The following is a 26,874-nucleotide window of genomic DNA, read 5'->3' on the forward strand; positions in this document are numbered from 1 at the left end:
TGGGCCATGCTCGTAGATGACACTTTCTTACGTTTACACGTGTCATTTTCTCCGGGGGAATACTTTATCAGACCCTTAAAAAATCCAAAAATTTGGCAATATGTTAAAATACACAAAAGCATTATTAATATCAGTGCAACAATTACACTTCTCGGAATGTATCCTTAAGGAAATAATTGTTTATATAGGCAAAGGTTTAGCCACAAGAGTGTTCAATGCAGCACTGCTTATGATAGCAAAAATAAAAAAAATAAAAATAAAAACAAAAAGGCTTGGGGGGCAGAGATTGGCCGCGTGGTGGTAGAGCCACCAGAAATAGAAGGCCGTGCAGTGACAGGGAAAGAGTTGCAGAACGTGCATGTGTTGTTCGATGAAACAGAGCCTTTGCGACATGTGAAACAAGTCACAAAACACGAGGAGATCGGGGCGGGAATCTAGGGAGATTCCAGCTTTATCTGCGAGTTTTCTAACATTTGAAACTTTTCAGGAATGCAGTAAGTATGCAGTTATCAGTTGCTGAGCATCAGTGACTGCACGATTTCACCTTCTGTTAAAATGAAGTCCCCCGGCTAACGAACACGTGTTTCTTCCACAGTAGGGGAAGGGGACGATAAAATACTAAGATTTCTTTAAGGCTCAGGTGACAGTTCTCCACGAAGCCTTCCTTCCCTGATTCCTGGGTCACCAACGAGCCGCCACCCCCCCCGCCTTGCAGATAACTGGCTTGTTCTGTTCCCTAGACAGCAAACTGCTCAGAGTCCCTCCCCCTGCAAAAGTCCTTCCATGAATGAGCTGGTGGAGGGCACCCCCTGTGTCCGCCGCCTTGGGGGAGCTTGCCTAATACGTGTTACTGAGCAGCACCAGCCCTGGACGGAAACAAACCCCTGGGCAGACTGACATGAAGCAAGATGACCACCTGTCCATGCATTCTTATCCGGGAGCAGGTGAATGGGGGCCGCGGGCACGCGGTTTCGGGGTTCCCGCGTGTGTGGGAGAAGGGAGAGCGCCGGCCTGGCCTCGGGTGTTTGGGAGGCGTCGGAGGAGACGAGCAAGGCCAGTGGCGGTCCGCAGCCCTTCCCGCCCCTCCGCCCACGGCCCACGTCATCTGCTCTTTTCTTCGGGCGGCGGTCAGGCAGCGGGCGGTTTCTGAGGCCGAGAAGCCCCGCCCCTCCACCCCTGCTAACCTAATGAAGAGGAGTGTGGGTTTTAGGAATTTAACCTCCAGGTCTGAATGCTGCTTCCCGCGCGTTAACTCTGACAAGAGTTACTTAACCCCTCTGTGCCTCTAATCTCTCATCTGTAAAATGAGGATAATGATGAAAACACCATTTAGGAAGAAAGGCTGAAATTCGCTCGGTAAACGGTGTTAATGGTTCCAAGACCCAAGACTGGCCGCGAAAGGTGCCGGGTCGGGTCGCACGGGCGGGAGCGCCCCGTGGATTTCCATCAAAGCCGCAGCCGCTGAAGCGCGTCTCCGGGGTGCGTGCTGCCCGCGCGCGCCGCGGCCGGGAGTCCGGGCTTCCAGCCCAGGGGCCGCTGGCGGCCCCGCGGAGCTAGGGCTCCAGCGAGCGGAAGGGGCTGGGCCGGTTGGAGGAGCGCAAGGGGGAGATGCGCGGGTAGCGCGCCGCGAAGGGACCGAAGAACTCGGCGGCGAAGGTGACCGCGTCGTCGGGCTGGCGCAGCAGCAGGAAGAGCAGGAAGTCGGAGACGAGCGCTTCGGCGTCCGGGTGCTGCTGCAGGTACCTGGTGTGGCTGAGGCGCAGCTGCTCCTGGCGGGGGCCGAGCCTGAGCCGGAGCCAGGGCCGCGCGCTCCCTACTTCCCTCCGAGGAGGACTTGGGGACGCCGGGGCCTCCCGCCCCCCCTTCCCCCGGGGTGTGCAAGGCCACCAGCCGCGAAGGGAGATCGGCGATGGTGGAGTTTATGCGGGGAGGGGGTGTGAAGGTGGGGGGAGGGACAAGGGGACCCCAGGCCCGCTGCAGCCTCTGCTCACCTTCCGTTCCAGGAACTTCGAGTGGAGCGCCATGTCCTCCTCCCACGGCAGGGGCTTCTTCTCAAACACGAGGGGGGGCTCCGTCTCATCTGGGTGCGGAGGGGCGGGGGGGGGGGGAGTCTGCGTATCCCGACCCCAGAACCCTCCTCGGATGCACACGGATGCCCAAGAACACCCGAACTGCAGGCTCAGGTGAAACCCAGGGTTCTGTCCACGTGGGCAGAGTTGCTGGAAGTGGTTCCCTGCGAAATGATCCTCCCCTCACTGCCTTGGGGTCGAGGGCTGGAGGGCAAACGTTCCCCTGATCTGATCTGGGCTCTGATCCCACCCACGGCACACCCAATCCAGCCCCGCACCGGGGAAGGCCCCGGGTTTTCCCACCTCCCCTGCACAATCCCACCAGCTAGAAGCTTCGCTCACCCTCCTCCCTCAAGATGGGCATCTTGGTGACCACACAGCAGCCGGGGGAGCCCACCTGGATTCTCTTGGCCAGGTGCCTGGAATGCAGCACGGGAGAAGGTGGGCATCTCGCGAGAGCAGCTTGCTCCCTGCAGAGGCAGCAGTCCCTGGGGCTTCCCCTCGCGGCTGCCTCCCCCGCCCCCCACTCTTATCTTCCAGTTCCCAGGTCCAGTTCCATTTCTAGTTCCCCGGATAACGGCCCCGGCTTTTCCAACCGGGTGCTGTTCCTGCCCCTGGAGGCGTGTGCTGGTGCGCCAGGGCTGGAGGCTTGGAGAGGTGTAAGCACTGGAAGAATCATGAGCCTCCTGGTAGGTGGCGTGAAAACCAGAACAACACGCTAAGTTGTGAACTACGGAAGGCCAAGGGTGTTCTGATTACTGTTTGTTTGTTTGTTTGTGTAGTGATTATGTCAACACCTCTTTGTAAATTTCAAGATACAAACTCTTCTTCCCCTCTCGGACTTCTTCATCGTCTGGAGCCTGTGCTTTGCTGACGACGGCTTGGCCGTGTGCCGGAATGCTTCTCCCAGCACCTCATCCAGGGCTGTGGTGTTCGAACCTTGGCGCTTTTTCCGTGGTACCCCTACCACCTGTGACGCCCGTGTTAACTAGGCCTTAGGCCCTGGGGAGTCGGCGTGAATGCCCTTGGCCACCTAGAGCCCTTCCGTGAGCTTTGGGAGGCACGGTGCGGATCGGGAGAGTGAGTGAATAAATGAAGGAAGGGCGAACGATGTGGATAAAGGAGGGACACTCCGATCTCAACAGCAGCTTTTACCGGCGGTGTCCCCAGAAACAGCAGTCTTCCGGCTCCCCTTCACCCTCCGTAGAGGCTGAGCACCCAGGCCGTGCTCAACACTGCCCCCTGGGCCCCGCCGCCGGCAGCTCACCCGTCGGACATCATGTAGTACTGGCAGGACATGGGGATGCCCTCATCCGAGTGCACAGCCTGCTCCACGATGAACACTTCCGCCGACTGACCGTCCACCTGGATGGTCTGGGAGCCCAGAGCTTCCTGGCGGCAGCGGGAATGAGGGAAGGTGAGGTGGATGTCTACCTGGGTCTCCCCCCACATCTTTCCCTGTCCCTTTTCTTCATCTTACAGCTGCATTCTTTGTTCAACACTGATAAGCAGCTCTTGGCTGTCCAGACGCTCAGGCACCATGAGATCTGAGTTGTACCCCCAGAAATAAGTTGGGGGTCCCCTCATAGCCAGCTTCAGCCTGCTCCCACCCCAACCACTCCTCACCCTCTCTCTGTGACCAAGTGTTTCTAGTTGGCAGATTCTGTTGCAGGGATGAAGGTCAACCAATCAGGTATGAGTGTGTGTGTGTGGGGGGCACTGTTTGGGGACTGGAGGGCAGTGAGGCTCTGGGGGTGCGACTAGACTGACACCTGTGGCCCCCTCAGGCCCGCGCTGCTGCAGGCAGGGTGCTCTGTTAGAACTCAGACTCAAACCCTGTAAATGTCTATGCTAGCACTTAGGGAAAAGTGCTACCACGTGTTCCCAAGACAATGGGGGTGAATGACACGTGCCCGTTCATGTCAAACACGCTGCTGTTTGTCACGCGGGATAGAGAAGACTAGAGTGTCATTCACAAAGCTGGTCAGATCAGCCCCCAAAGTGTGTGCTCAGAGGCATGGCTCTAAAGATCACATACTACAGTCAGTCTGAGATATGTTGATTATGAAATTTTAGCCGAAACGAAAACAAAAAGGAAGACCTTCAGGGTTGAGACACAATAAGGAATTTGAAGTGTCCTTGGAGACATTGCATTTCCTGGTGTTAATAAAATGTCTTTAGCCCTGGCTGGGGTGGCTCAGTGAACTGAGCGCTAGCCTGCAAACCAAAGGGTTGCAGGTTTGATTCCCAGTCAGGGCACATGCCTGGGTCGCGGGCCAGGTCCCCAGTAGAGGGCACATGAGAGGCAACCACACACTGATGTTTCTCTCCCTCTCTTTCTCTCTCCCTTCCCCTCTGTAAAAATAAGTAGATAAAATATTTTTAAAAATACGTCTTTAAAAGCAGCCCTCCACTACGTTTATTTTTCCTGGACTGGCTTTTGTACGAGAACGTGTCGCTCCCCACCCCAGCTGCGCACTCCACCTGCCCCCACTTGAACTCACAAATGCGGTCTTACTTCTTCCTGCCTTTGGAAGTCCCAACCCCTGGCCCTGGATTTATCCCCACCCCACCCCCTCTTCTGCTCCATGGTTCTCTCTCCCCCTTCAGCACTCTCCCGCCCCTTCTGGTCTGCCCCGAGGCCAAGTTCCCCACCAGGGAGACCCCTCACGTAAGTGGAAGAGCAGAGCTTGCCCTCCGTGTCCAGGGCCAGGAAGCGGGCTTTACTGGGCACCATCTGCCTCCAGGCCATCACCCTCAGCAGCAGCAGGTTGGCAGCCTCAGAGATGAAACCCGCCGTTGAGTGCCAGGGGAAAAATGTCACTTCGGTCTTCACTTCCTATTCAGGACAAATCTGGTTCAGGAATGTGGAGACAGAAGGGAACAGGGAGGGTGGGCAAGCCAGGTGCCGGGTATAGGGTCCTCGCCGAGCCCCTCCCGCAGGCTTCTGGCCCGGCACGGCCTGGCTTCTGGTTTCCCGAGGATATGGAATATGGCTCCCACCTCACCTCGCCCTCCTTGACACTTCTGGTCATGGCCAGCTGATCCTCCTGCTTCAGCAAACTCATCCTCCTTTCCACGGGGAGGACGTGGAACTACGGGCCAGAGCGTGGAAGGGAGAGTTGGGGCTCACCGGATTGCCTACAGACGGGACCACCCCCGCCCCTTCCAGCCGTCTTCTTGTCCATTCTCCTTGATAAACCAGAGAACCAAGGGAGAGGTTTGGAGAGAGAACCTTCCATACGTAGGAAAGCTCAAGAAGAGGAGTCATATTATGGTGCACTAGGTCGTTACAAAGCAAATCGCCTCAAATGCAGGTTTTAAAAGATGGGAATGGTGTCTGCAGGAAGGCTCTTAGGCGAGAGTGGCGTCCGAGGTGGAAACGGGTCGCGTTCCAGATGTTACACATTCCAGAAGTTAATGAAGTGGCGACCGCTGGTTGTGAGGGGCACAGAGCAGGAGAATTTGGAGGTGATGATGTGGTGACAGGCCCTTGGGAGAGGCCAGACTCTGGGAAAGGTCAGCCCGTGTGGCCCTAGGAGATGCTAGGCTCTCGGGCTGGAGGGGTCCAGGATGGGCTGGAGCCAGTGTTTGTGCGTTAGAAGGTCATCAGGGGCACCCCGCTGCTGACCCCAGTGCCCTGGACGGCTTGTTTCCCATTTCTGTGGTAGGGATTGCAGGGGTAACTGCGGAGTTAGGCTGAGATTCTATTTTTTTTAAAGATTTTTTTTATTTATTTTCAGAGAGAGTGGAAGGGAGGGAGAGAAGTGTGGATCCGCTGCCTCTCCCACACCCCCAACTGAGGAGCTGGTCCATAACCTGGGCACGTGCCCAGACTGGGAATCGAACCAGTGACCTTTTAGTTTACAGGCTGGCACTCAGTGCACTGAGCCACACCACCTGGGGCAAGCTGACATTCTATTGAGCCCCCGCTCCCTTCCCCTCCACCCCCCTCTCTCAGGGTCTGTACTCTCTCAGCCTGGATTGGGATCGAGGTTGGGGGCCCCAGGAGGTACCTTGATGAACTCCTGACTGTGTTGTTCCAGGGTCTCCAAGTTCCACGAAAGATAGCCTGGGGTGGAGGGCGGGGAACAGTGCCATCGCAAGAGGCAGGTTGGAGATCGCAGGAGGGGCCCCGGGCTGGAAGACTTAGGGAGAAACTAGACAAAAGGGGTTGCTCTTGTCTTGAGTGTGTGGCTGTGACTAACCTCCCTGACGTCCCCGCCTCCCACACACCCACTGCGCCTCATTCCCGTGCTGAGGTGCAGTCCAAGGGTGGGCCCCGAGTAAGGCTCTGGGAACCGGGGAGGGCGGGCGGAGGAAGGATGGGGTTGAAGGGCATTAGGAAGCAGGGGCTCTACCCAGGAGGGAGTTCCCGCAGAGCGTCTTGTCCAGGAAGCCACGGGTGGCGGCGTGCACGAGGGGACAGTGAGACAGTCTGCCGAAGCTGCCTTCGAACTTCCCTCTCTGCACCTCGACGGTCAGCTCTCCCTGAGGCTCCCCCGTGTTCGAGACCATGGCCAGGGTCTCCGAGAAGAACAGCTTCTGCAGCTCCTCCTCCCCTGCGTGGTGAGGGTCCCGTGGGGACAGATGAAGCCCCAGCTCCTAGGCCTCAACTCTCCGACCCCCTGGCCACCAGTGTCCCACAGTCCCCACCCACGCCCTCCTCATCCACCCCTGCCTCCCCTCCTCTGACCTCTACAGCAGCCAGCAGCTGAAGAGACACCCCAGCCACCCCCATGTCCTAAGGTCATCCCTTAAAAAATTTCAACAAGTATCAACCCTTTCAGAGTCTCAGGAGGATCAATGCTGAGAGAGGCGGGCCCAGGTCTGGGCGTCTCTGCTCCCTCCTCGCCACACTCGCGCCCCCCTCTCCCTCACCCGCTGCCCAGGCTCACCGAGGGAAGAGAGGAAGTGAATGGCTTCAGCATTGGCCTTTGGGAGTGGCAGACTCTCTGGGGCTGAGGCCTGCTGCTGCTCCTTGGCTCTGGAGCCTATGGAGGGGAAAGAGGGGGAGATGGTGGTAGACCTCGGAGAGAACAGGGGCGGGGCAGTGGTCCCTAGAGCAGAGTCCTCCAAGGCTACCTCCAGGCAGGTTGTGAGGGAGAAGATGGCCCTCCCCTGTCCAGCCTCAGCACCCTTCTTCCTACCTTTGGACTGAACTTTAGAGGCCATGCTGCCTGCTGCCTGCTGCTTGCTAACCCGGTGTGTATCCAGCTGTCTCCATGGCAACTAGGAGCTAGCTACCACCTCTTAAAGGGCCATCAACCCACTTTAATAAACACCCAGACCTTGAAGGAAAAGGCAAGAACTGCGTGTGGGTCTGGGACTCCACCCAAGTCTGAGGTATTGTCCAGCAGAGGGAGCATGTGACATACTTAAGAGGCAAAGGGATGACATGGGTCATCAGAATGACTTTAGACTTGTGGCCCCGAGTCCAGGCCCTAACATGCACAGGGCCCAGTTAGACACTGTGTGACTAGCACTACACTTTGTGGTCCTGACACATAAGGGTGACGGTGCATCAGTGACAGTCACAGCAAACTCATAAACCGAGCTAGCCCTGGGTCAGGGACCCACAGGGCCTCACACACCTTGGCTCAACCCTCAGAGAAACCCTTCGAGCAGGTTCTTTTTCTGCTCCATTTTATGGCTAAGAAAACTGAGGCACCAAGAGGTTCAGTGTCGTCCCAAGGTCACACAGCTAGTAATAGGCAGGGCTGGGACTCGACCCAAGGCAGTATGGCTCTAGAGTGGGAGCGAATTCAGAGAAAGAAAGCAGCAGATAGATGATGCATTGAAGCTACGCAAGTGGGGCCGTAACATGGGTAGAAATTAACGACAGAGGCTTGAAAACTGAACCCTGATGGACCCTCAAACCGCAGGCTGATCCCCGCCTTGTAAGAGCTGGAGCCTGTGTCCGTGGCTATGAAAACGGAGCTCAGCCTGACAGGGCCCCACAAAAATCTTGGGAAGAGGGGGAGATGGGTGGAAAAGGTGAGAGAAAGGATTAAGAAGCCCAAACTGCCCATTATAAAATAAGCCACGGGCGGTGACGTACAGCTTGGGGAACAGAGTCAATGATACCGTAGTAACTGGGTATAGCCGCGGACTTAGATCTCCAGCCGCACAACAGCTACCAGATTTACTGTGGTGGTCACTTCGTCAGGTTTATGAGCACCTCATCGCTATGTTGTACACCTGAAGCTAGTATTGTATGTCAACTATAATTTTAAAGTAAACAAATAAGCCCTGGCCGGTGTGGCTAGGGGGACGGAGCGCCGGCCTGCAAACCTAAGAGTCGGCGGCTGGATTCCTCGTGGCGGGGCACGCCCGGGCTGCAGGCCAGGGCCTCCGCTGGGCGCCTGACCGAGGTTTCTCTCGTTCTCCCTCCCTTCTCCTCTCTCTAACAATGAATAAATAAAATACTTTTGCAAATTAAAAATAAATAAATAAAGAAAAACCTTGACATAAAATCTGTAACTTAACAAGGGGATCGCTTCCTCACTTCCCCCACCCCACCCCCACCACCATATTACTTGGGAAGGCACCATATTTTGCTGTGTATAATGAGCACTTTTTCCCCAAATTTTTGAGGGAAAAATAAAGGTGCACATTATACATGGATAGTACTAATTCCATATCTATATAACTATTTTTAATTCTTTTATTTATGCTGATGCATTGAAAGTGTAACTCTAGAAAGCAATGATGATATCTGTATGCAAAATAATACCCTGGAATATGACAATCAGTTTTGTTTGTAAATATAAATAAATAATTAATTGAATTTAAAAATTAAAACAGAATATTTTTTTCCTGAAAGTCTGGGCCAAAAACATCGGTGCACAGTATACACAGCAAATACAGTAATCTTCATGTAGCTCTTTACTGGGTCTTTATCTATCAACTTCAGGAAAATTTAGAATTATGTATGGAACTGCTTAAGAGAATCAAACTAACTGTTGATGTTTCTTTTGTTACATTGTGCATATTTTGTGTTTCAAGTACTTGAAAATCTTTCAAATAATTTGGCCTGGCGGGGTGCTTAAGAGGTAAGCCTGGGGGTTCTAATTTAAGTCAGAAAGTTGAATATAGCCTGTTCTTTGAAGTTAAATTCTTATTGGGATTGTAAAGCCATTTTTTAGAATATTTTGAAATTTACTATCTTTACATGTTTTCTTCGTATATTACAATAAAAGTACACAGGAGGTTGGTTTGTCAGTCAATCGCTCTGTTTTAAAAAGATCTTTCAAGAAAACTGAGTTCTTTTTACTTCATTTTATTTTTTCCAGCTTTATTGTGATACATATGATAATACACTTATACATAACATGATTAAGGGCCATATAAGCTGCCTAAAGTAGTTTTAATTTTAAAAAGACCAATTAGTAATCAAAGTCTTAGAAGTTATTACTATTCACTAGATTTATGATTAGAATGATATGACTGGTTAGTTGAACTTAAACGTTTTTGAAATGCTTGTTTTAAAATTTGGATTTTAAGAAATTGAGTATTAGTTTGAAAAGCCAGAGTGAGTTACGAACCAGCCTTTCTCTGCACATGAGCCATCAGTGGCATTAACAACATTCATAATTGCTTTGGAAAGCAGCTTATTAGTTCCTCAAAAAGTTAAACGTGCAGTTACTGCATGACTAAACAATTCCACTCCTAGGTACAAACTCGAGACTTGAAAACATCTGTCTATGCAAAAACTGTGCACAGATGTTCACAGAGCCATTATTCATGATGGTCAAATAGTGAACACAGCCCAACTGTCTGCCAGCTGCCTGGACAAGAAAAATGCGGCGCTGGAGACGCAGTGGCATCATATGAACCAGAGAAGGAAGAAAGTTCTGATACACGCAACAACATGGATGAACCCCGAAAACATGTTGAGCAAAACAAAACAGTCGTACAAGACCACATGTTGCACAATTCTATTCACGTGACAAATTCAGAATAGGCAAATCTGGAGACAGAAAATAGATTGGTGGTTGCCTGGTGAGGGCTGGGGTGGGGGCATGGAGGCAGGGAGCCACATCGGATGGGCGCGTCTGTCTGGGATGATGGCGGTGTTCTCAAGTCAGAAGGCAGCGATGAGCGGAAAACTGTGCTCATACTAAAAACCACCGAATCGCATACATTAAAAGGGTGAATTTTGTGCTATGTAAATTATATTTCAAGGTTCATTTAAAAAAATAGATTTCAATAAAATGTAGAAACATCAAACCCAATTGCTTTCATGTGTGAATTACATGAACTTTGACAAAATCCTTTGGATTACTAGGATGAAGTTTAAAACAACAAGAGCAGCCCTGGCTGGTGTGGCTCAGTGGGCTGAGTGCAGGCCTGCGAACGGAAAGGTCACCGGTTTGATTCCCAGTCAGGGCACATGTCTGGGTTGCGGGCCAGGTCTCCGTGCAAGAGGCAACCAACTGGTTGATGTATCTCTCACACATCGATGTTTCTCTCCCTCTCTTCTCCCTCCCTTCCTGTCTCTCTAAAGGTGAATAAATAAAATCATACAACAGTAGCAAATTGTGGTCTAGATGCTCTTTAAGGGGGTCCATGCTGTCCCCTCCTTGTGTCCTCTATCTCCCTTTACTGTTTCCCCTTAGAGCTCTCCCCCGTCCACTCCACTCCCCTCTCCCAGGCCCCTCCAGGCCCCTCTAGCCCCTCCTGGGAGCCCACATTCTCAACTCCCGCACCCCCTCCCCCATACCCTCGCCCTGGTGCTGGCTCTTTCCTGCCAGCTGCTGGTGGAGAAAGCAGTTGGCAAAGTGACTCACAGAGGATGGACATCTTGTCTACTCTTTGACCCTCTGGAAGATATCTATCAAGGACTATTGTTACTGTTCCCCCGCCCCCCGCCCCCGAGCCTGTGCAGCAGGTGGAAGGATGCTCTGATGTGGACTGACATCCCAGCAGTGCGGCTGTGTTGGGCAGGTTGGCCTCTCAGAGCCTGTGACATGGACGGCCTGTGCCCTCCCGGCCACGGGGGTGGGCATCTCCTGAACAACACGACCAACGTAAAGGGGCTCCCGAATGTGCCGAACTCTGCAGGTGTTAACGCACCCAATCCACACAATGACTTCTAACGTGGTGGCAGCATCACCCCCTTCGGACACATGAGAAATGGGGGCACAGGAATGTGTGGACTCCAACCCCGCTGGGCCAGCTCCAGAGCCCGAGTTCTCAACCACTTTGTTCTGCGGTCCCTGATGGGCTCGCCCCGCGCTCACTAATACCAGTACGAGAAGAGAGAGAGAGGCTGCTGTTGACTGAACACCCCCCGGCATCTCACTGGGTTCTCCCAGGCCCCACACAAGGAGCTTGGGGATGTGAGCCACCTGCCTGGTGTTACCACAGCCAACCAGAGGGAGAGGCTGCATTAGTATTAGGACCAGTCCAACTCCAAATCCTTTTTCTTTTCTGTTCTTTTTAAAGAAGATTTTATTTGTTTTTAGAGAGAGGCAAAAGAAAGGAGAAAGGGAGAGAAACACTGACTGGCTGCCTCTCGCATGCCCCCAGCTGGGGACCTGGCCTGCAACCCAGGCCTGTGTCCTGACCAGGATTCGTACCCGTGACCTGTTGGTTTGCAGGAGAACGCCCAGCCCACGGAGCCACACCAGTCAGGGCCAAGTCCCTTCTCTTTCTGCCGCCCTGGCCAGGCTTCGCTGGAGCCTAGCGTTTACCGACCTTCAGGGTTAGGTTTCCACCTGCTTTCAAAGTCTCCGTGTGTGGCCAGGGCCTTGGAGGGCTAAGACCAGTCCCCAACACACACACACACACACACACACACAGGCCTCTTGACATCTACGTGCTCATGTCCACGACTTCCCCTGTTCTTTGTTCTGCCCTGGAATGCTTACGGCTGCCCACTTAGCCCCCAGGCCCTTTCTCCTTTCGTACCCCAGAGAGACAGCCTTGTGTCAGAAAAACCAAAGAAAAGAAAAATAAACTACTTGGTAGTTACTTTTTTTTTGAGGTTTTGTTTTTTAATTTAATTTTCACTGTATTTTCCCATTACCATTTAGTCCCCTTATACTCCGCTCCCCCAGCAGTCACCGCACTGCGTCTGTGCCTGAGACCTTTTCCTTCTTGCTCGCCCCTCCACCCCCTCCCTCACTTCCCCTCCGCACCAGCTGTCATCCCGCTCTCCATCTATGAGTCTGTCTCCATTTTCCTTGTTAGTTCAGTTTGTCTGCTAGTTATTTTTTAAACTATGTATTACTCAAACACCTTGAAGGCCAGATGTCTACCTCCATCTCTTTTCTATAATCAACTATCGCACCAGAAACCTGATGTAGCTAGCATTTCGCAAAGTGACTTCATGTGCCTTTTCTCCTCTGACTCTCCTAACAGTAGGTGGACTTGTTAGTGAAGGATTATGACTTTGCTGCCTTGCATCCTTTCTGGTATCAGACCCCTAAACCTTTGGGGGACTCTCTCTCCATTCTCAGTGCACTGTGTTTCAGCTGGGTCTGACACTGCCCTTCCCCTATAGTCATGTGACCGAATCTGACCATTCAGAGAGGTCCATACACCTAACCCCTAGGATTGGTTCAGGGTCAGACACATGACCCAAGCTGGACCAATGAAACTCAATCCCTAGGACTATGGGCGGTTCTGCTAGGTTTGATGAACTAGTAGCCTGGAACTTCTGGAGACAATTTTTCTATTGCAGGAAGAAAGACTGACAGAGAACCAAAGCAATACAGTAGAAAGCAGAGCTGAATGATGCTGCTGCTGTTCATCTTCATGCCTGAACTCACCATGACATGGTCCCACGTTCCTCAATTTCATAGCTGATAAATTTCCCTTTTGGCTTAAGCTCCTTTCTGTTGAGTATTTGTCATTTGTACCTGAAAGTGTTCTGACTTAAACTCGTCGTCTCCATTGGAAGTTGATGAAACTGAGGTCAGAGAAGTGATTTTTCCAAGGTCACTTGGATGTTCAGTGACAGAGCTGGGATTAGAACCCAGGTCTCTAAAGCCAACGACACCTGCTGTCTTGCAAGCAAGGAGCAGGCTGCCTGGTAGCTGCTGGCCAGTTCCAGCTGTGGGAGAAGCACGCACCGTCATTCCTGACAGACGCCCTGGTGGGAGGATCGCCCAAGGCCCTGGGAAAATGTGTCACCAGCTTCAGAAAACCATTACCAAGTGCCCCTTGAAGCTAGGCATACACAGAGTGACCTGGACCTGGGGCTCGCCCATTCAAGACAGCAGTGACACAGAGACAGTCAGAGAGCACAGTCAGCTGCCCTTCTTCAGGAAGGTGAGCCCTGGCTGGTGTAGCTCAGTGGATCGAGTGCAGGTGGTGAAGCAAAGTGTCACCAGTTTGATTCCCAGTCAGGGCACATGCCTGGGTTGTGGGCCAGGTCCCCAGTGGGGGCCATGTGAAAGTAAACCACACACTGATGTTTCTCTCCCTCTCTTTCTCCCTCCCTTCCCCTTACTCTAAAAATAAAGAAATAAAATATTTTATTTTTAAAGGAAAAAGGTGAGGACCTGGCCCCTTTTCCCACAGCCACCCAAGGTACAGCCCTGGTCCAGGACAGCCTGGGCCAGCGCCTAGCTCCCCAGCCAGGGCACACGCCTGGGTTGCATTTTTGATCCCCAGTCCAGGCACCGATCCCCAATCCAGGTGCACATGGGAGGCAACCAATCAATGCTTCTCTCTCGCATTGATGTTTCTCCCTTCATCTCTCTCTAAAAGCAGTGAAAAAAAAAAAGCATCCTCGGATGAAGATAAAAAATTTAAAAACAACAACACAAGAATTCTACCATAGCCAAGTGGCACCCTTGCTTCATGATTTTCTGTTTCAAAATATATCTTTAATTACTGTCATGAATTGAAAAGTGGTGTCACTCTGGCTGGCGTAGCTCACTGGATTGAGTGTAGGCTGCAAACCAAAGCATCGCAGGTTCGATTCCCAGTCAGGGCACATGCCTGGGTTGCAGGCCACGGCCCCCAGCAACTGCACATTGATGTCTCTCTCTCTCTCTTTCTCCCTCCCTTCCCTCTCCAAAAATGAATAAATAAAATCTTTAAAAAAAAAAGTGTCACTTGTCCAAAATATTGACTCCAGGACTCGAGAGATCAATACAATGCACACAAAACACAAAACAATGTTGTTAAAATTCATCTCCAGACAGTGGCGTCTGGCTCCTCATTAGACATTACAGAGAGGCCAGGGCCTTGTGCTCGGGGTGCCTTTCACTGCGCGGCTGCCACCACGTAGAACCACCTCCCTTGTGGCCAGGGTACACCTGTGCCTCTCAGGCTCTGGGAAACACGGAGATAAGTGAGTGTAAGCCCTGAGCAAAGGCACACGAGCCCAGGAGGATGTATTCATAGCATTGTTTCTGGCCAAAGCTCTTGAAGCACAGTGACTCCAAGCTCGCGGACCTGTAACCCAGACAGAAAAACGGAGCCAGCAATAAAGACAAGCCCACCCAGTGACAAAGCCTCTGTTAAATCATTCATTCATTTAACATTTATTGAGCGCCCACTGCGTGCCAGGCACCGTGCTAGGCGCGGAAATAGAGATGCATAAGATACAGTCCATGCCCTGAAGGGTTCACAGTCTGGAGGGGAGACACACATGTAAACAAGTGAAATACAGTGGTGGGTGCCAGGAGAGAAGCATTTACAAAGAGCAGAGGTAGCCTGGAGGGGGAGAGGCATGGGGGTTGTCTTCCTGGAGGAGGGGGCCTTTGAGGGGGATTGGAATGACGAACAGGTATTTGCCAGGCAGACAAGGCAGGAGGAGCAGGGGAAAGGCATTCCAATCTGAAGAAACAGCATGAGCGAAGGCACAGAGGCAGGAAATTGCATGTCTTTGGGTGCAGGGACTCTAACTATTCTGGAAGTATTGCTAGAGTTGTATCAGAGGCTGTGGCTGGAGAGGGGGCGGAGGCCGGATGATGAGGAGAAACCGAGGGCAGAGGGCATCTTGGAGGCTCGCCAGAGGTGAGCAGAGCCTGAGGAAAGGCTTCTCTTTGAAGGGAGAAGGTTCCTGGCTGACCCAAAGGATGCCTGCTGGAGGACCCTAGGGTTCCTCACCGTGGAGGAACCCAAAGGGAGCTGGACCCGAGACCAGAGGAGAAGCTGAGCTGAGGGAGGGCCGAGCAGATGGGACAGCCCAGCCCCGGGGTCCTGGAAGCTGCCGCCCACTCCCAGACTTCTGATGCCTGACTCTGCCGCTCGGACGTACCCCCAGACAGGATGGGGCCAAGGATCGAGTGAGAAATGACACAGCATGTTCTCGGCATACTGCAAGGGGCCAGATGACTGTTGTTAATAGCTAAAAGGGGAAAGGGGCTGAGGGTAAAGCGGAAGTTAGAGGGAGGCAGAAGTTCTAAGAATAAGGGCTGTGATGAGAAAACGGCAGTGGCCGTGGTGGACGATGGCTCTCTCTCCCCTGGAAGCGAGCGGCCCTGTTGGCCCAGGGCAGGGGCAGAGGCCAGCAGGCAGGACCAGGTCAGCTGTGCAGGGAGCCAGTGCCACCCTCAGGACTGTTGGGCTGCAATCCCAGCAGCCTCTGGTGTCCCCTCAGCCCGAGGTCAAGGTTTCCTTGGCAACCAGGGCCCTCCCTCTTCCAGGCCGAGGTAAGTCACTGAGTCAGGCACTGGCCAGGAAGCCCGACTTCCAGCCCTTCCATCTTTCTCGGAAGTGGCTTCATTTGAAAAATGCCTTCGCAGGGGCAGGGCGCGGCAGGGTGGGGGGGCTGGGGGATGAGGGGCAGTGTCTCAGGACCCGGAGCCCAGGCGCCCCTCTGAGTGACTGCTTCTCCAAGGCGTCTCACCTCGGGCCACTTTGGGGGACTGAGTTTTCCTTCCCACCCTGAATGGGGGGCAGGGGAAGGGGGACTCAGCCTGTCGGCGGCTCCCGTGCCCTGGGTTACGTGGCTCCAGCGAGAGTGAGGCCTTCTGAGGGAGGGGCTAGGAGCCGCTCGCTCCCACCTGGGGAACAGGGAAGGGAGGAGCGGACCCTCCCAGCTAGGTCTGGACATGTCCCAGGGCCCTCGTTTCCTGTCACCCCTGATGGCTCAGCCGCACCCCAGGGAGCCTCCCAGCCTGTGAGCAGTCCCCTTTCTCTAACCTCAAAGCCCCCCACTTTGTCCCTCCCCCACGACCAGTACTGGAGAATGACGCCCACCCTGGGCTCTGATGGAGGCGGCGATGGTAGCGATGAGGGGTGTGGGTGTGTGGGCCATGGCTGGCCTCCCCACCGCGCGGGTGGGCCGGGGGCGTCACTTGCTCTTGTGCAGGTCCTTCAGCCGGCGGAGCTTCTCCAGGAGCTGGGCCCGGGAGCAGCCCTCGTCCTCGCTGGGGCCCAGGCCCGGGCCCAGGGTCTCCTGCAGCACCAGGCAGTGGGTCCTCAGGAAAGGGTTGTAGGAGCGCTCCTCTCCCAGCGTGGACGGGCACTGTGGGACCAGAGGCACCTGGCTCGGGTGGGAGAATCTGGCAAATGAACCCGACAAGGGAAGTGCCCCCCGGCCCCCGCCCAGTCCCGGGGTCCAGGAGGTCTCACTCAATGACCGCCCTTGAGGCAAACATGTCAGAGCTCTGGGGGGAGCACAGAGGAAGGGTTCCCTCTGGGGAGTGCCCTTGTGGCCCCTCCCGGCCCCCCAGCCCCGCACCGTGCTCTTGCGCTCCATCCGCTGCCTCTGCACCCACTGCATCTTCCTCTCCCGGGCCAGGTTCTCAGGCTCCACCACACCTGCAAAGCCCAGGTTCTCCTCCGCGTACTCGTGACCTAAGGACGCCCACAGGGGCCGGGAGGCAGGGCAGAGAGAGGTTGGTGTGTGAGCAGAGACAGTCTTCCCCGAGGGACAGCACAAGCCCGCCACGTGGGAAGAGGCAGAAGCGACTCAGGGGAAACCACCAGGCCCGCAGCCAGGAGGCCGGCCGCGTTCTAGCCTGCCTTTGCCTCTGCCCATCTCCGTGACCTCAGTCACCTCTCTGAGCCACAGTTTCCTTGGCCAGTGGAGAAAATAATGCCACGAGGACAAGGGTGTGTCTCTGGTGCCCGGAACAGGGTCTACTGCGTGCTGGGTGCTCAGGAAAGTATGAATGAATGGATGAGCTGATTGGTCTGAGGATTAACTAAGGTATCAGTGAACGTGTTTTAGAAACGGGACATGCGATGGCTGTAGGGACACACGCACGCGACGTACATACAAACTTCCGTATGGATGCCGGGACATACAACGTGTGGACATGGGTATGTACAATGGACACAGGCAGACTGGGTTCTCCCCGACAAGCAAAGGCTATTTTCTGTCCCGGGCTCTGGCTCAGCAGGGGTGTCACCGAGCCAGTACTCCAGAAAGAAGGGGGCTCTGCGCCCCCTACAGTGGGCTCCTGGGAACCACCAGGGGAGGAGCCGTGTCACCTCTGGGACAGGAACTGGGTCCGGGGGCACTCTAGGAGGGTGAAGGGCTGGGAGGAGTGGGGGGCGCCTCACCAGGCCACAGCAGAGTGTCGTCCCCCAGCCCCAGCACAGTGTCCAGCGAGCTCAGCATGGTCTCGGCAGTGCCCTCGAAGGTCCGTCCTGGTGGGGCCAGGGGCACGTTATAAAATACAAGGATAACACAGTACGTTATACGGCCCACGAGGGGGGTGGGGACCAGTGTGCACGCCTCGGGCCACCAACCCTCAACGGTGGCCCTGGGAGCTGGGCCCAAATGTTCACCCCCAACCACACCCTTCTGAAGGCCTGTACCGCACATGCCGGCACGTGGGTGGAGGGGGGCTGTGCCTTCAGGCCGGGCTCTAACAGCCCCAAGCTCGGCCACGCCGGCTTGCTCCTTTCCACGGAGCACCTCCGTCTTTGCGTTTGCTGCCCTGGGGGACCCCGTACAGCCTGGGACTCGTGATCCCCTGAGCCACAGCATCCTCCTCTCACTCAGGGCTTCTCAAGTTTTTGTAACCTGGTCCCCTGGTCCCTGTATCAGCGAACCTGGCTCCATGCAATGGAAACAAAAGCCCTGCAAGCCCTGTACTCGGTTACAGGTCCTGTCTCACTCTATCCAGCCCCTGTGGGAAGTCGTGAGGATATTAAAGAAAAATTGAAGCAACACAGGTAACAGTCACCCCAAATCAGAGAAACTGCTGGGGCAATATCTGCGCTGAAACCAGGGCTTTGATGCCTCTCACGGCACCGTGGCTGCCCTCGGGCCCTGCGCTGCCCCCCTAACCCACCCCTCATCCTCCCTCTTCCCTTTGGGGGTACTCACCACAACCAGAGAGGAAGAGCAGGTCCCCTGAGAAGAGGCAGGAAGGACCCTCGTAGGGCTCCCCATCCAGCAGGTAGACCAGATGACCTTGTGTGTGGCCAGGGGTGGCCAGAGCCCGGATCTGAAGTCGCCCCACGCTAACCACGTCTTGATGACAGAGGGGACTGAGGAGCAAGGCAACAGGGGAGAGGAGGCACTAGAGCTTATGCCATGCGGGCCCTGCCCTGCCCTGCTCTAGGAGATTTGCAGGAGTTGAGGCTTCCACACCAGAGAGAGAAGGACCCCCCAGTGCCGGGACTTCGGACCCGAACCCTCCCCTCCTTCCTGTTTCGGGGACGAGGGCTGGATCACAGGGGCTGTGATCTGCTCTCTGAGGGCCAGGAGGGGCGTCAGGAAAGATCCAGCTGCTGGTACCCTGAAATACTCCCCTGGAGGTCAGGGTCACGGTGAGCCCATGCAAGTGCCACCCCAGCCCTGGGGTCGGGGACTCACTGGGTGAGGTAGGGGATGCCGTCCTGAGGGCTCCCGTACACCCTGCAGTCGTGGTGCCGCCGGCTGAGGTCGCGGTTCCCCCCGCTGTGGTCCCTGCAGGAGGCAGGGGTGTGCTTTGAGAGAGGCCACTGCGCTGGGCCTGCTCGCCTCCCGCTTCCCCGTGGCGTCTGCAGGCCTACCCGCACGTCCCTGGCTTCCAGACCCAGCCAAGCCGTCCCCGCCACTGGGCCTTTGTTCAAGCTGTTCCCCTGGCCAGGACGCCGTGCCCCCGGCTCACCAGCCCCCCTTCCCCTGGCCAATGCCAACTGATCTCCGTGAACTTTCTCAGCTCCAGGGTCGTCAGCCTCGGACTCTTCCAAGTGGATCTGATGATGTCCCACCTGGTGACCACCACCCCCTGTGCCCCGAGCCAACTGCCACAGTTGTCATCGTTTGTCACTGTTGTACATTTCCATGCAGGGCTCTCTCCCCTATTGGACTATAATCTTCTTGAGAGAGCAGATCACAGGTTTGCCCGTGTCCAGGGACAGAAGCCATCTAACAAATGCCCATGGGACTTGAGACAGATGCCCGCCCTGCCCCGCTCTGGGGCTTCAGAAGCCTAATAAGTGGAGCCTAATAAGGGGACCCACCCCTTCCCCTCCCTCGCTGCTAGTGCCCCAGCGCTTCATGAGGAAGGTGGGGACGGCCCCCACCCTGACCTCCTGACCCCCAGCCCAGCCTGACCTTATGGGGCTCAGACCTGGCGAGCTCAGCTGGGGCAAGAGTCAGCCAGGGGAGATCATCTGCACCCAGCCCCCCCGTGACAGCCCCTTACCAGTGCTTGTGAGTGCAGAGAATGGCGACCAAGGTGACACCCTCCTTCTCAATGGAAGCCTGGAGGAGAGGAGAGTTATTCAGACTGAGGAAGAGGACACAGAGGGAGACTGGAGGTGGAGAGAGATGGGAGAGTGAGTGCTGGGTGCAGGGGAGGGAGGGGGAGGGGCAGTGGGAGGGGCAAGGGGGAGGGAGGGGGTGAGGCTCAAGAATGGGAAGGGGTGGGAGGACAGGGTTGGGGGCAGGCAGCTGAGACCCAGCACAGGCTCATGGGAGAGGGTGGGGAGGTTGGGGAGAGGGGAGGGGAGAGAGACCCGTGGAGGGGCAGGCACATGGGTGTATATATGCACACACGGGAACAAGAAGTGGGAGGGAAAGGTGGAGAGGCCCAGACGCCGACAGCGGTGAGGAGAGAAGAGAGAGGGCCAGAAAGGGGCCAAAGAGAGTAGGAGATGGAGGAAACCCACCAGACCCACAGTCTCGGGTCGGCATCACTCTCCCTCTGGCTCCGGCGCCCTCACTGCTGCCCTCCCCCGCTGGTCCAGCCACTCTGGACACCGACCCTCCCCCGGGCTGTGGTCATGGGGGTCTCTGTGTGTGAGTGCATGCGCAGGGGGGCACCTCCCATTGGCAGGGGGACCAGCATCAGCTCCTCTCTAGTGAGGGGAAGCTGCCAGTCCCTGAGGGTACCCCAGGTCCCCTGCCCCTCACCTGCACGGCCTGAGGGTCTGAAGGGTCCACAGCCACAGCCAGCCGGGCCTGGGTGTCAATGATGAGGTAGCTGTAGTTGTCCGAGAGGACGGGGATGGGAAGCACCTTCACTCCTGGGGGGACAGAGAAGGGCTGAGGGTGGGGCGAAGGGCAGGGAGTGGTCTGGGGTATGTGGCAGGGGGCAGGCAGGCAGGCAGGGCGGGCGGGTGGGCACAGCTGGGGGCGATGCCGGCCCAGGGCAGCCAGAGCTCACCGTTGAAGAGGCGGGGCTGGGTCCTGGAGTGGCCTTTGGGGTAGCGATTCCGAGCTCTGCGCAGCTGCTGTCGGTAGAAGAGGTACCCAAGCCAGGTGCGGGTGTACAGGCTGTACCTGCGGGCAGGAGGTCTGTGCTCAGCCCCCGCATCCCCCACCCTCCGCGATGCCCAGGTGCCTTGCCTCCACTCTGCCACTCTGCCGGCCACCCTGAGTCAGTGCAACTCCGCCGTCACCTACTGCGCGCCCACTGCTCGCCCTGCTCAGTCCTCAGGGCAAGAGGGGAACGAGACAGACACGCCCTCAGTTTGCAGCACATCAGTGAGAAGTGGAGAATTCAGAGAGACTCCTGGAGTAGGAGGGGGTTTCTTCAGGGAAGGGGGTGGAGGAGTTAGGAAGTTAGGAGTTAGAAACAGGTGAGAAACATTTCAGCCAGAGCGGCGGGTGCATCACAGCAACGCCAGGGACTGAGGCACCGACTCCCAGCCCCACCTGAAGAAGCAGGTCTGCGGAGCAGCCCGGAATTGGCATTTTTCTAACAGCTCCAGGTGAGGCCGATGCTGCTGGCCCAGGGACCACAACTTCGAGAACCACTGGGGTAGAGGAAACTATAATAGCAGACAGCAGGCCTATTTGGGGAAGCTAGAAAGTTCCCTTTGGCTGTTTGGTGGAGGAAGCAGGGAGAGGTGCGGTAGGATGGGTTGACCATACTTTCTCCCTCCTCTGGCTGCTGCTCCAGGCCATCCCGGGCTGCACGGTGAAAAGGCTGCAGGAAGAATGCGGGGACTTGTGAGTGACAGAGTCCTCCCCATCCGGAGTGCATTAAGGCAGGGCCAGCTGCCCTGGTGTGTGACTGCTTGGTTTAATGCTCCACTGCTGTCACCTTGAAACCCCTCACGATTTCACCTGGGACCTTGCGGGAGTCTGGTGGGACAGCGGAACCTGCGCACAAGCCGAGGTGGTGGCACACAGAACACGTGTGTGTCTCGTTGCCTGGAGCCCTGTACACACACCATGTTTGCCATGCCCCCTGAGGTCAGAATTCTGGCGGACCTACTGGGGGTGGGAATCCAACGAGACTCAAAGTGAACCACGGTGGGGGGACAGCTGCGGCGGGGTGAGGGAGGCACTGACTGGCCCGAGGGGCAACACACTAGCTCACGCCAGAATTTGCATCAAGGGCATAAAGAGCGCGGTGGAGTTCTAAGAGACAGAAATGACCACCAAAGAGCTCTGGCCCATCCTTCCTTGCTCATTTGTGTCCCGGCCCCGTATGATTCAACCACCTGTGCTGCCAACGGCGCTTCAGAGGGAAAGGGGAAGTGGGGAAGCGATCTTCCTCCCAGCAGGCCTTCCTTGCTCTCAGGGAGCTGACCCCACGAGCTGAAGGTGGAGCGTGAGAGTGGCAAGAGGCGAAATGGAAACGGCTGGGTTAGTCTGGCGCAGCCTTCCGGCGTTCCGGCCAGAACAAAGCGCACGCCCCGCACAAGCTAGGAAATGTGGTGAATTGTGTGGTCTCAGTGATTCCACGTGTAAGGTAAATGTCCTCCCATTTGCTTTTAAGACTGGTCCCGTACAATGCAAAAATACATGAAAAAAATTCAGGCCGATAATTTAGATGACTGGTTTTCCTTTACTTAGAATGACACTAAATAGCAACTTAAAAACACTGTGGCAAGTCAAGAGATGGCAGAAGAAAGGAAGAGCTTTGTGTCTTAGTTCCTCGTGTGGCGCTCTTTTCCTGCTTTTTGAACAAGAGGCTCAGAATCTCCTTTTACACGGAGCCTACAAAGTACGTAGGCAGCCCTGCTGCTACGGAAAGGAGCCGTCTCAGGCCCTGGCATCTCAGAAGGGAAACTGAGGCTGGGCTGGGGGTGGGGCAGTCAATGCTTAGGGTTAGGCAGCGAGTCAGTCAGAAAGGGGGAGGGACTGTGGCAGATTAAACCCGACACAGACAAGTTGGGTGGAAGGCAGATGACAGGCCGCAGATGTCCACAGGGATTTACAGTGCCTGTGTTGTGGGGGGGAGGGGGTGTGGGGGAGGGGTGCGGTGGGGGGGGCACTGCTCTTCAGGCCCTTCCTGAAGACATGGCTGATTTCCATGCAAACCAGGTCGGTCTCCATGACAGCCTGGGAGAAATGACGTAGGGGTCACTGCAGCCCTGGTCTGTGCACCCGTGCACTGATGTTGATGGGGTTCTGATGCACTGGGGGGGGGTATCACCCTTTGTGTCTTTTTTAATAAAGATGTTATTTATTTATTTATTTCTAGGGAGAGGGGAAGGGAGGGAGAAAGAGAGGGAGAGAAACATCAATGTGTGGTTGCTTTTCGCACGTTCCCTCCTGGGCACCTGGCCCACAACCCAGGCATGTGCCCTGGCTGGGAATCAAACCAGTGACCCTTTGGTTTGCAGGCCGGCACTCAATCCACTGAGCCACACCAGCCATGGCCTTTGTGTCTTTGTGTCCATTTTTCATAGGCCCTCTTTCTCTTTTATTTTTTAGTTTTTAATAATTTTAATTTTTTTTCAATTACAATTTACATTCAACATTACTTTGTATTAATTTGAGGTGAACAGTATAGTGATTAGACATTTATGTAACTTACAAAGTATTCCCCCCAATATTTCCAGAACTCAACTGGCACCGTACATAGTCACTAGAATACTATTGGCTACGTTCCCTAGGCTGTACTTTATGTCCCCGTGGCTATTTTGTAACTACCAGTCTGTCCTTCTGTGTTAAAATCAGTGTCAGCCTCTTGTACTTTCACTCACGCGGGCAGTGTTTGCTGAGGCCTTGCTATTCGCCTGCTCTGGGCACACCGTGGGCGGGGGAGCCGGCGCCCCCTGCAGCTTCTGTTCCGGTGGGGCGGGCCGGACAATGAACACACTGTCAAGTGAAGACGGCGAAACAAAATGGGGCGAAAGGGTGGAGGGTGAGGATGGGAGCTGCCACATTAGGTACTGAAGTCAAGGAAGGCCTCTCTGCGGGCAACTTTCCAAGAAGTAAGGGAGCAGGTGGTGTGAGAATCTCGGGAAAACGCACAAAGAACTGGACGGGAGAGCGCAGACGCCCCGAGGGAGGGAGGGGGGAACAAGCTGGGGGGACCCTCCAATTCTCGTGGGTGTGTCAGTGAGGACAAAGAGTTGGCCCGAGAGAGATGCCCCACCTGCGGGCATTGGTTGGAATAAGCTAATTATCGTGGACTGGATTCTGGACCAGAGAAAGAGCACTAGCGGGCCCGCTGGTGAAATCTGAGTAAGGTCTGGAGCGTACTGAATAGTCTGTATGGATGTTAGTTTCTTAGTGCTGATAGCAGTGCCGAGGTTGTGAAAGAGGTCAAGTTCAGGGAAGTTGGGGGAGGGGCGTACGGGAATTGTGTGGGATAATTTTGCAAGTCTGAAATCATTTCAAAATACCGAGTTAAAAAAGGGTAAATAAATACGTTTGCTCTGGGCCCAACACCACCTCACAGCCAGGCCTGCAGTCCCACTCCTGGCTTCACTTCTTCCTGCTCAGTCAGGCTCCTGGAAGGTCCAGGGCCCCTGGCAACGGAGAGAGCTGGGTTCTAGGCACGGCTCGGCCCCCCACCCCCAGCCCTGAGAGCTCTGACGAGTCTTGAGTCTTCTTCGGTCTCACAGCTCAAGTTCTTCAGCCCAAAAATGGCGCTAGCAGGACTGACCCTGCAGGACTGTGAAGATGAAGCGACATAAAACAAGGTAACACATGGTAACACTTAGGGCCTGGCTGTGGAAAGTGTTGAGCAACCATTGTTTCCTTCCCCCGTTCTGCCAGGCGCCCCTCACAGCTGCTGGCGCTGGCTGCCCACATCTGAGGGTGGGGGTTGGGGGGCTGCTGAATGCTGCCTGTCTTCCATTTTTGGGTGCTCGTTATGAGTGCTTTGTTCCCCAAGGAAGGTCAAGGTCCACGAGGGCAGGGGCTGTGCATTAAGAAGCTGTGGTCAACAAGGCCCCTCTCTTCCATTTGCTTTATTCAGCAAATATTTACTGCACATGCTGGGCTGGGTACAAACGGCAGAGAGAACTCGGCAGCTGGGTGAGTGGAGGGGCCCACAGACCAGACCGGAAAACCAATCAACAAAGAAGCAGTTAAGTATAGCTGGCGATGGAGGAGAGGGGAGGGAAGGGAGAGGTCGCGCTGTGGACGGGGTGGTCAGGGAAGGCCTCTCCTCTGAGGGCAACCTTTGAGCTGGGAATGGAAAGATAACGGGGCGCCAGCAATACGCACAGCCTGGGCAGTGTAGCGCCAAGGTCTCGGGGCAGGCGGGAGTGGGGCGAGTTCTGGGAGTTTCCAGGAGGCCCAGACAGGGCCAGAGGGGCAGAGCGCCCCAGAGCAGAGGTCAGCGAGGTGAGCAGGGGCCGGGTGGTGGAGGAGCGGAGGAAAACTGCTGGCGGCTTGTAAAGCAGGGAAGCATGTACTCTGACTTCCCTTTCTAAAAGCTCCCCAGGCTGCTGCGTGGAGGGCGCAGGGAAAGGGAGGAGAGTGGAGGGGAAACTGAGTCACCACTTGGGAGAGAATGCGAGGAGGGCCTGGACTAGAGGGGTGCTGGAGGTGCGGAAAGGCGGAGATGGATGCCAGGCCTGAGGTGTGTGCCCCACAAGCTGTGGCGGGAGGGACAGGTTGCCCTTGCAGGATTTAAGTCTGGGTCACTGTGCAGAGCAGGGGCGGGCGGGGGGGGAGACCCCAGGACCTAGAACCCCAAGCCACTGGGCCTAGAGCCTTCCGGACCTGAGGATGACTCCCCGTGCCTCTGGCGCCTCCTTCGTCTGCCTACACACTGGCTGTGTCACCATCGCCAGAGTCCAAAACCACGCTCGTCAGCTCTTCCTCCTGCTGCCTGTCTTTCTGGGAAAGGCCCTGTCACTGACCCAGTTGCACAGCTTCAGCCCTGACTTAACCCTCTCCCTGGCACATGTGACCAAGACAGAGTCTCTCTCACGTTCACCTTCTACCCCCCACCCCATGGGCTCACCCAGGAGCAGCCCCTAGAAGCTCTTAATTTGACCCTTATGAAAGCTTCCTTTACACAGCTCTGCCTGCAGTCCAAACTGCTAGGCACTGGCAAAAAAAAAAAAAAAAAAAAAGCACCGTCACTGACTGAGTCTTGCTCCTGCTCAAATGCCTTCAGTGGCTCCCCACTGCTGACGGGACAGTGCTCCGCCCCCCGTCAGGCAGGCCCTTTGGATCGGCAGGGAAACGACTCGCTGCCTCCAGCCGCCCCCCCCCCCCACCGCCGTGCGGCCCAGGGAAGACCCTGTGCTCAAGAGTGAACAAGCAGAAACCTGCACACATCCACGGGCAGCACGTGGATAAGTAAGTGGTGACGCCGCCAGACCCTGAGAGACGCACAGCCAGGACAACAGAGGATCGAGAGAACACCAGGTCTCGGCACGCACTAAGGTCAACGCAACGTAATGTTGTGCTGAGAGGCATACTGCAGAGAAAACCACCTGACAATATTGATTAAAAATGCCAAAGCAGCCCTGGCTGGCGTGGCTCAGTGAATTGAGCCCCGGCCTGCAAACCAAAGAGTCGCTGGTTCGATTCCCAGTCAGGGCATGTGCCTGGGGTGTGGGCCAGGTTCCCATTGTGGGGGGTGGGCGAGTGAGAGGCAGCCACACATTGATGTTTCTCTTTCTCCCTCCTTTCCCCTCTGTCTAAAAATAAATAAATTAAATACATCTTTAAAATAAATAAATAAATAAAAACGTCAAAGCACACAGAACCATCACCTACCTCAGTCAGGGATACTGACGCACTCAGCAAAGAATCAAGCAGCCGAGGGAAGGGGCCCCATGCAGGCCCCTCCCCCCGGGGGGCAGGGAGGGGGTGGGCACAGGGGCATCATGGGGCCTGCAATCTTTTCTTGAGCTGGGTGGTGGACAGACTCTAATCTATCTTCCTTTGAATTCCTGAAATAACTCATTAAAATGTCAAACCTCCCATCCTCCTGCAGGTCTCTGGCCTGGAACACCCTTCCCACGCCCTTCTCTCTTTACTAGACTCCTCGGCTTTCTTCAGGGACCAGCCCAGACCCTGCAGCTCCTGACTACCCCAGTGGGAAGCCTTCCCCCCCAGCTCCACCTGCAGCACCCACCCTCCCCCCGACCCTCCACGAGGAGGAGTGGGACCCCAGGGCCTTATCAGCTTCTACCAGCACCCTAATCGGGACCACGCGGTGGGCAGGCAGACATAACGGGAGACCCAGCCTGCTCCTCGTGGCTCCTGTTCCTGCCCCCCCGGGCACCCCCAGCATGAGCA

General features: G+C 55.5%; 2 protein-coding genes across 4 annotated transcripts in view; both read right to left on the reverse strand.

Moving 5' to 3' along the window:
- Nucleotides 1–295: 295 nt before the first annotated feature.
- On the reverse strand, nt 296–8,582 carry LOC123829774 (ciliogenesis associated TTC17 interacting protein). 2 transcript variants are annotated; one of them, XM_045855692.1, is made up of 10 exons: nt 7,220–8,582; nt 6,968–7,063; nt 6,431–6,631; nt 6,086–6,141; nt 5,078–5,164; nt 4,741–4,908; nt 3,337–3,461; nt 2,412–2,488; nt 1,992–2,080; nt 296–1,769 (listed from the first exon to the last, which is right to left on the reverse strand). In XM_045855692.1, the coding sequence occupies exons 1-10, from the start codon at nt 7,242–7,244 to the stop codon at nt 1,554–1,556; spliced, it is 1,140 nt and encodes a 379-aa protein (XP_045711648.1). In that variant the 5' UTR covers nt 7,245–8,582; the 3' UTR covers nt 296–1,553. The 2 variants fall into 2 exon arrangements, with proteins under 2 accessions (XP_045711648.1, XP_045711641.1); XM_045855685.1 differs by having other exon boundaries at nt 6,968–8,582.
- Nucleotides 8,583–14,543: 5,961 nt separating this feature from the next.
- The window catches only part of PNKD (PNKD metallo-beta-lactamase domain containing), a 61,868-nt gene continuing 49,537 nt past the window's right edge, over nt 14,544–26,874 (reverse strand). For both annotated transcript variants that reach the window (XM_045853540.1, XM_045853549.1), the window contains 8 exons: nt 20,591–20,706; nt 20,338–20,450; nt 19,628–19,686; nt 18,811–18,903; nt 18,319–18,482; nt 17,547–17,633; nt 16,720–16,835; nt 14,544–16,503 (listed from right to left, as the gene is read on the reverse strand). In XM_045853540.1, coding sequence (XP_045709496.1) covers nt 16,330–16,503; nt 16,720–16,835; nt 17,547–17,633; nt 18,319–18,482; nt 18,811–18,903; nt 19,628–19,686; nt 20,338–20,450; nt 20,591–20,706 — 922 coding nt within the window. In that variant the 3' untranslated portion in view covers nt 14,544–16,329. The remainder of the gene's footprint in view (nt 16,504–16,719; nt 16,836–17,546; nt 17,634–18,318; nt 18,483–18,810; nt 18,904–19,627; nt 19,687–20,337; nt 20,451–20,590; nt 20,707–26,874) is intronic.

Source organism: Phyllostomus hastatus, unplaced genomic scaffold (genome assembly GCF_019186645.2).
Source record: "Phyllostomus hastatus isolate PE091 unplaced genomic scaffold, TTU_PhHast_1.1 phas_contig_137, whole genome shotgun sequence".
NCBI classification, from domain to species: domain Eukaryota; kingdom Metazoa; phylum Chordata; class Mammalia; order Chiroptera; family Phyllostomidae; genus Phyllostomus; species Phyllostomus hastatus.

Coding starts and splice junctions, on each gene's coding strand:
- LOC123829774 (XM_045855685.1), bottom strand. CDS start 7,244: ATGGCCTCTAAAGTTCAGTCCAAAGGTAGGAAGAAGGGTGCTGAGGCT. Junction 6,142..6,430: donor CTGCGGGAACTCCCTCCTGG/GTAGAGCCCCTG, acceptor CCTCCACCCCAG/GCTATCTTTCGTGGAACTTG. Junction 5,165..6,085: donor ACAGTCAGGAGTTCATCAAG/GTACCTCCTGGG, acceptor TCTGGCCCGTAG/TTCCACGTCCTCCCCGTGGA.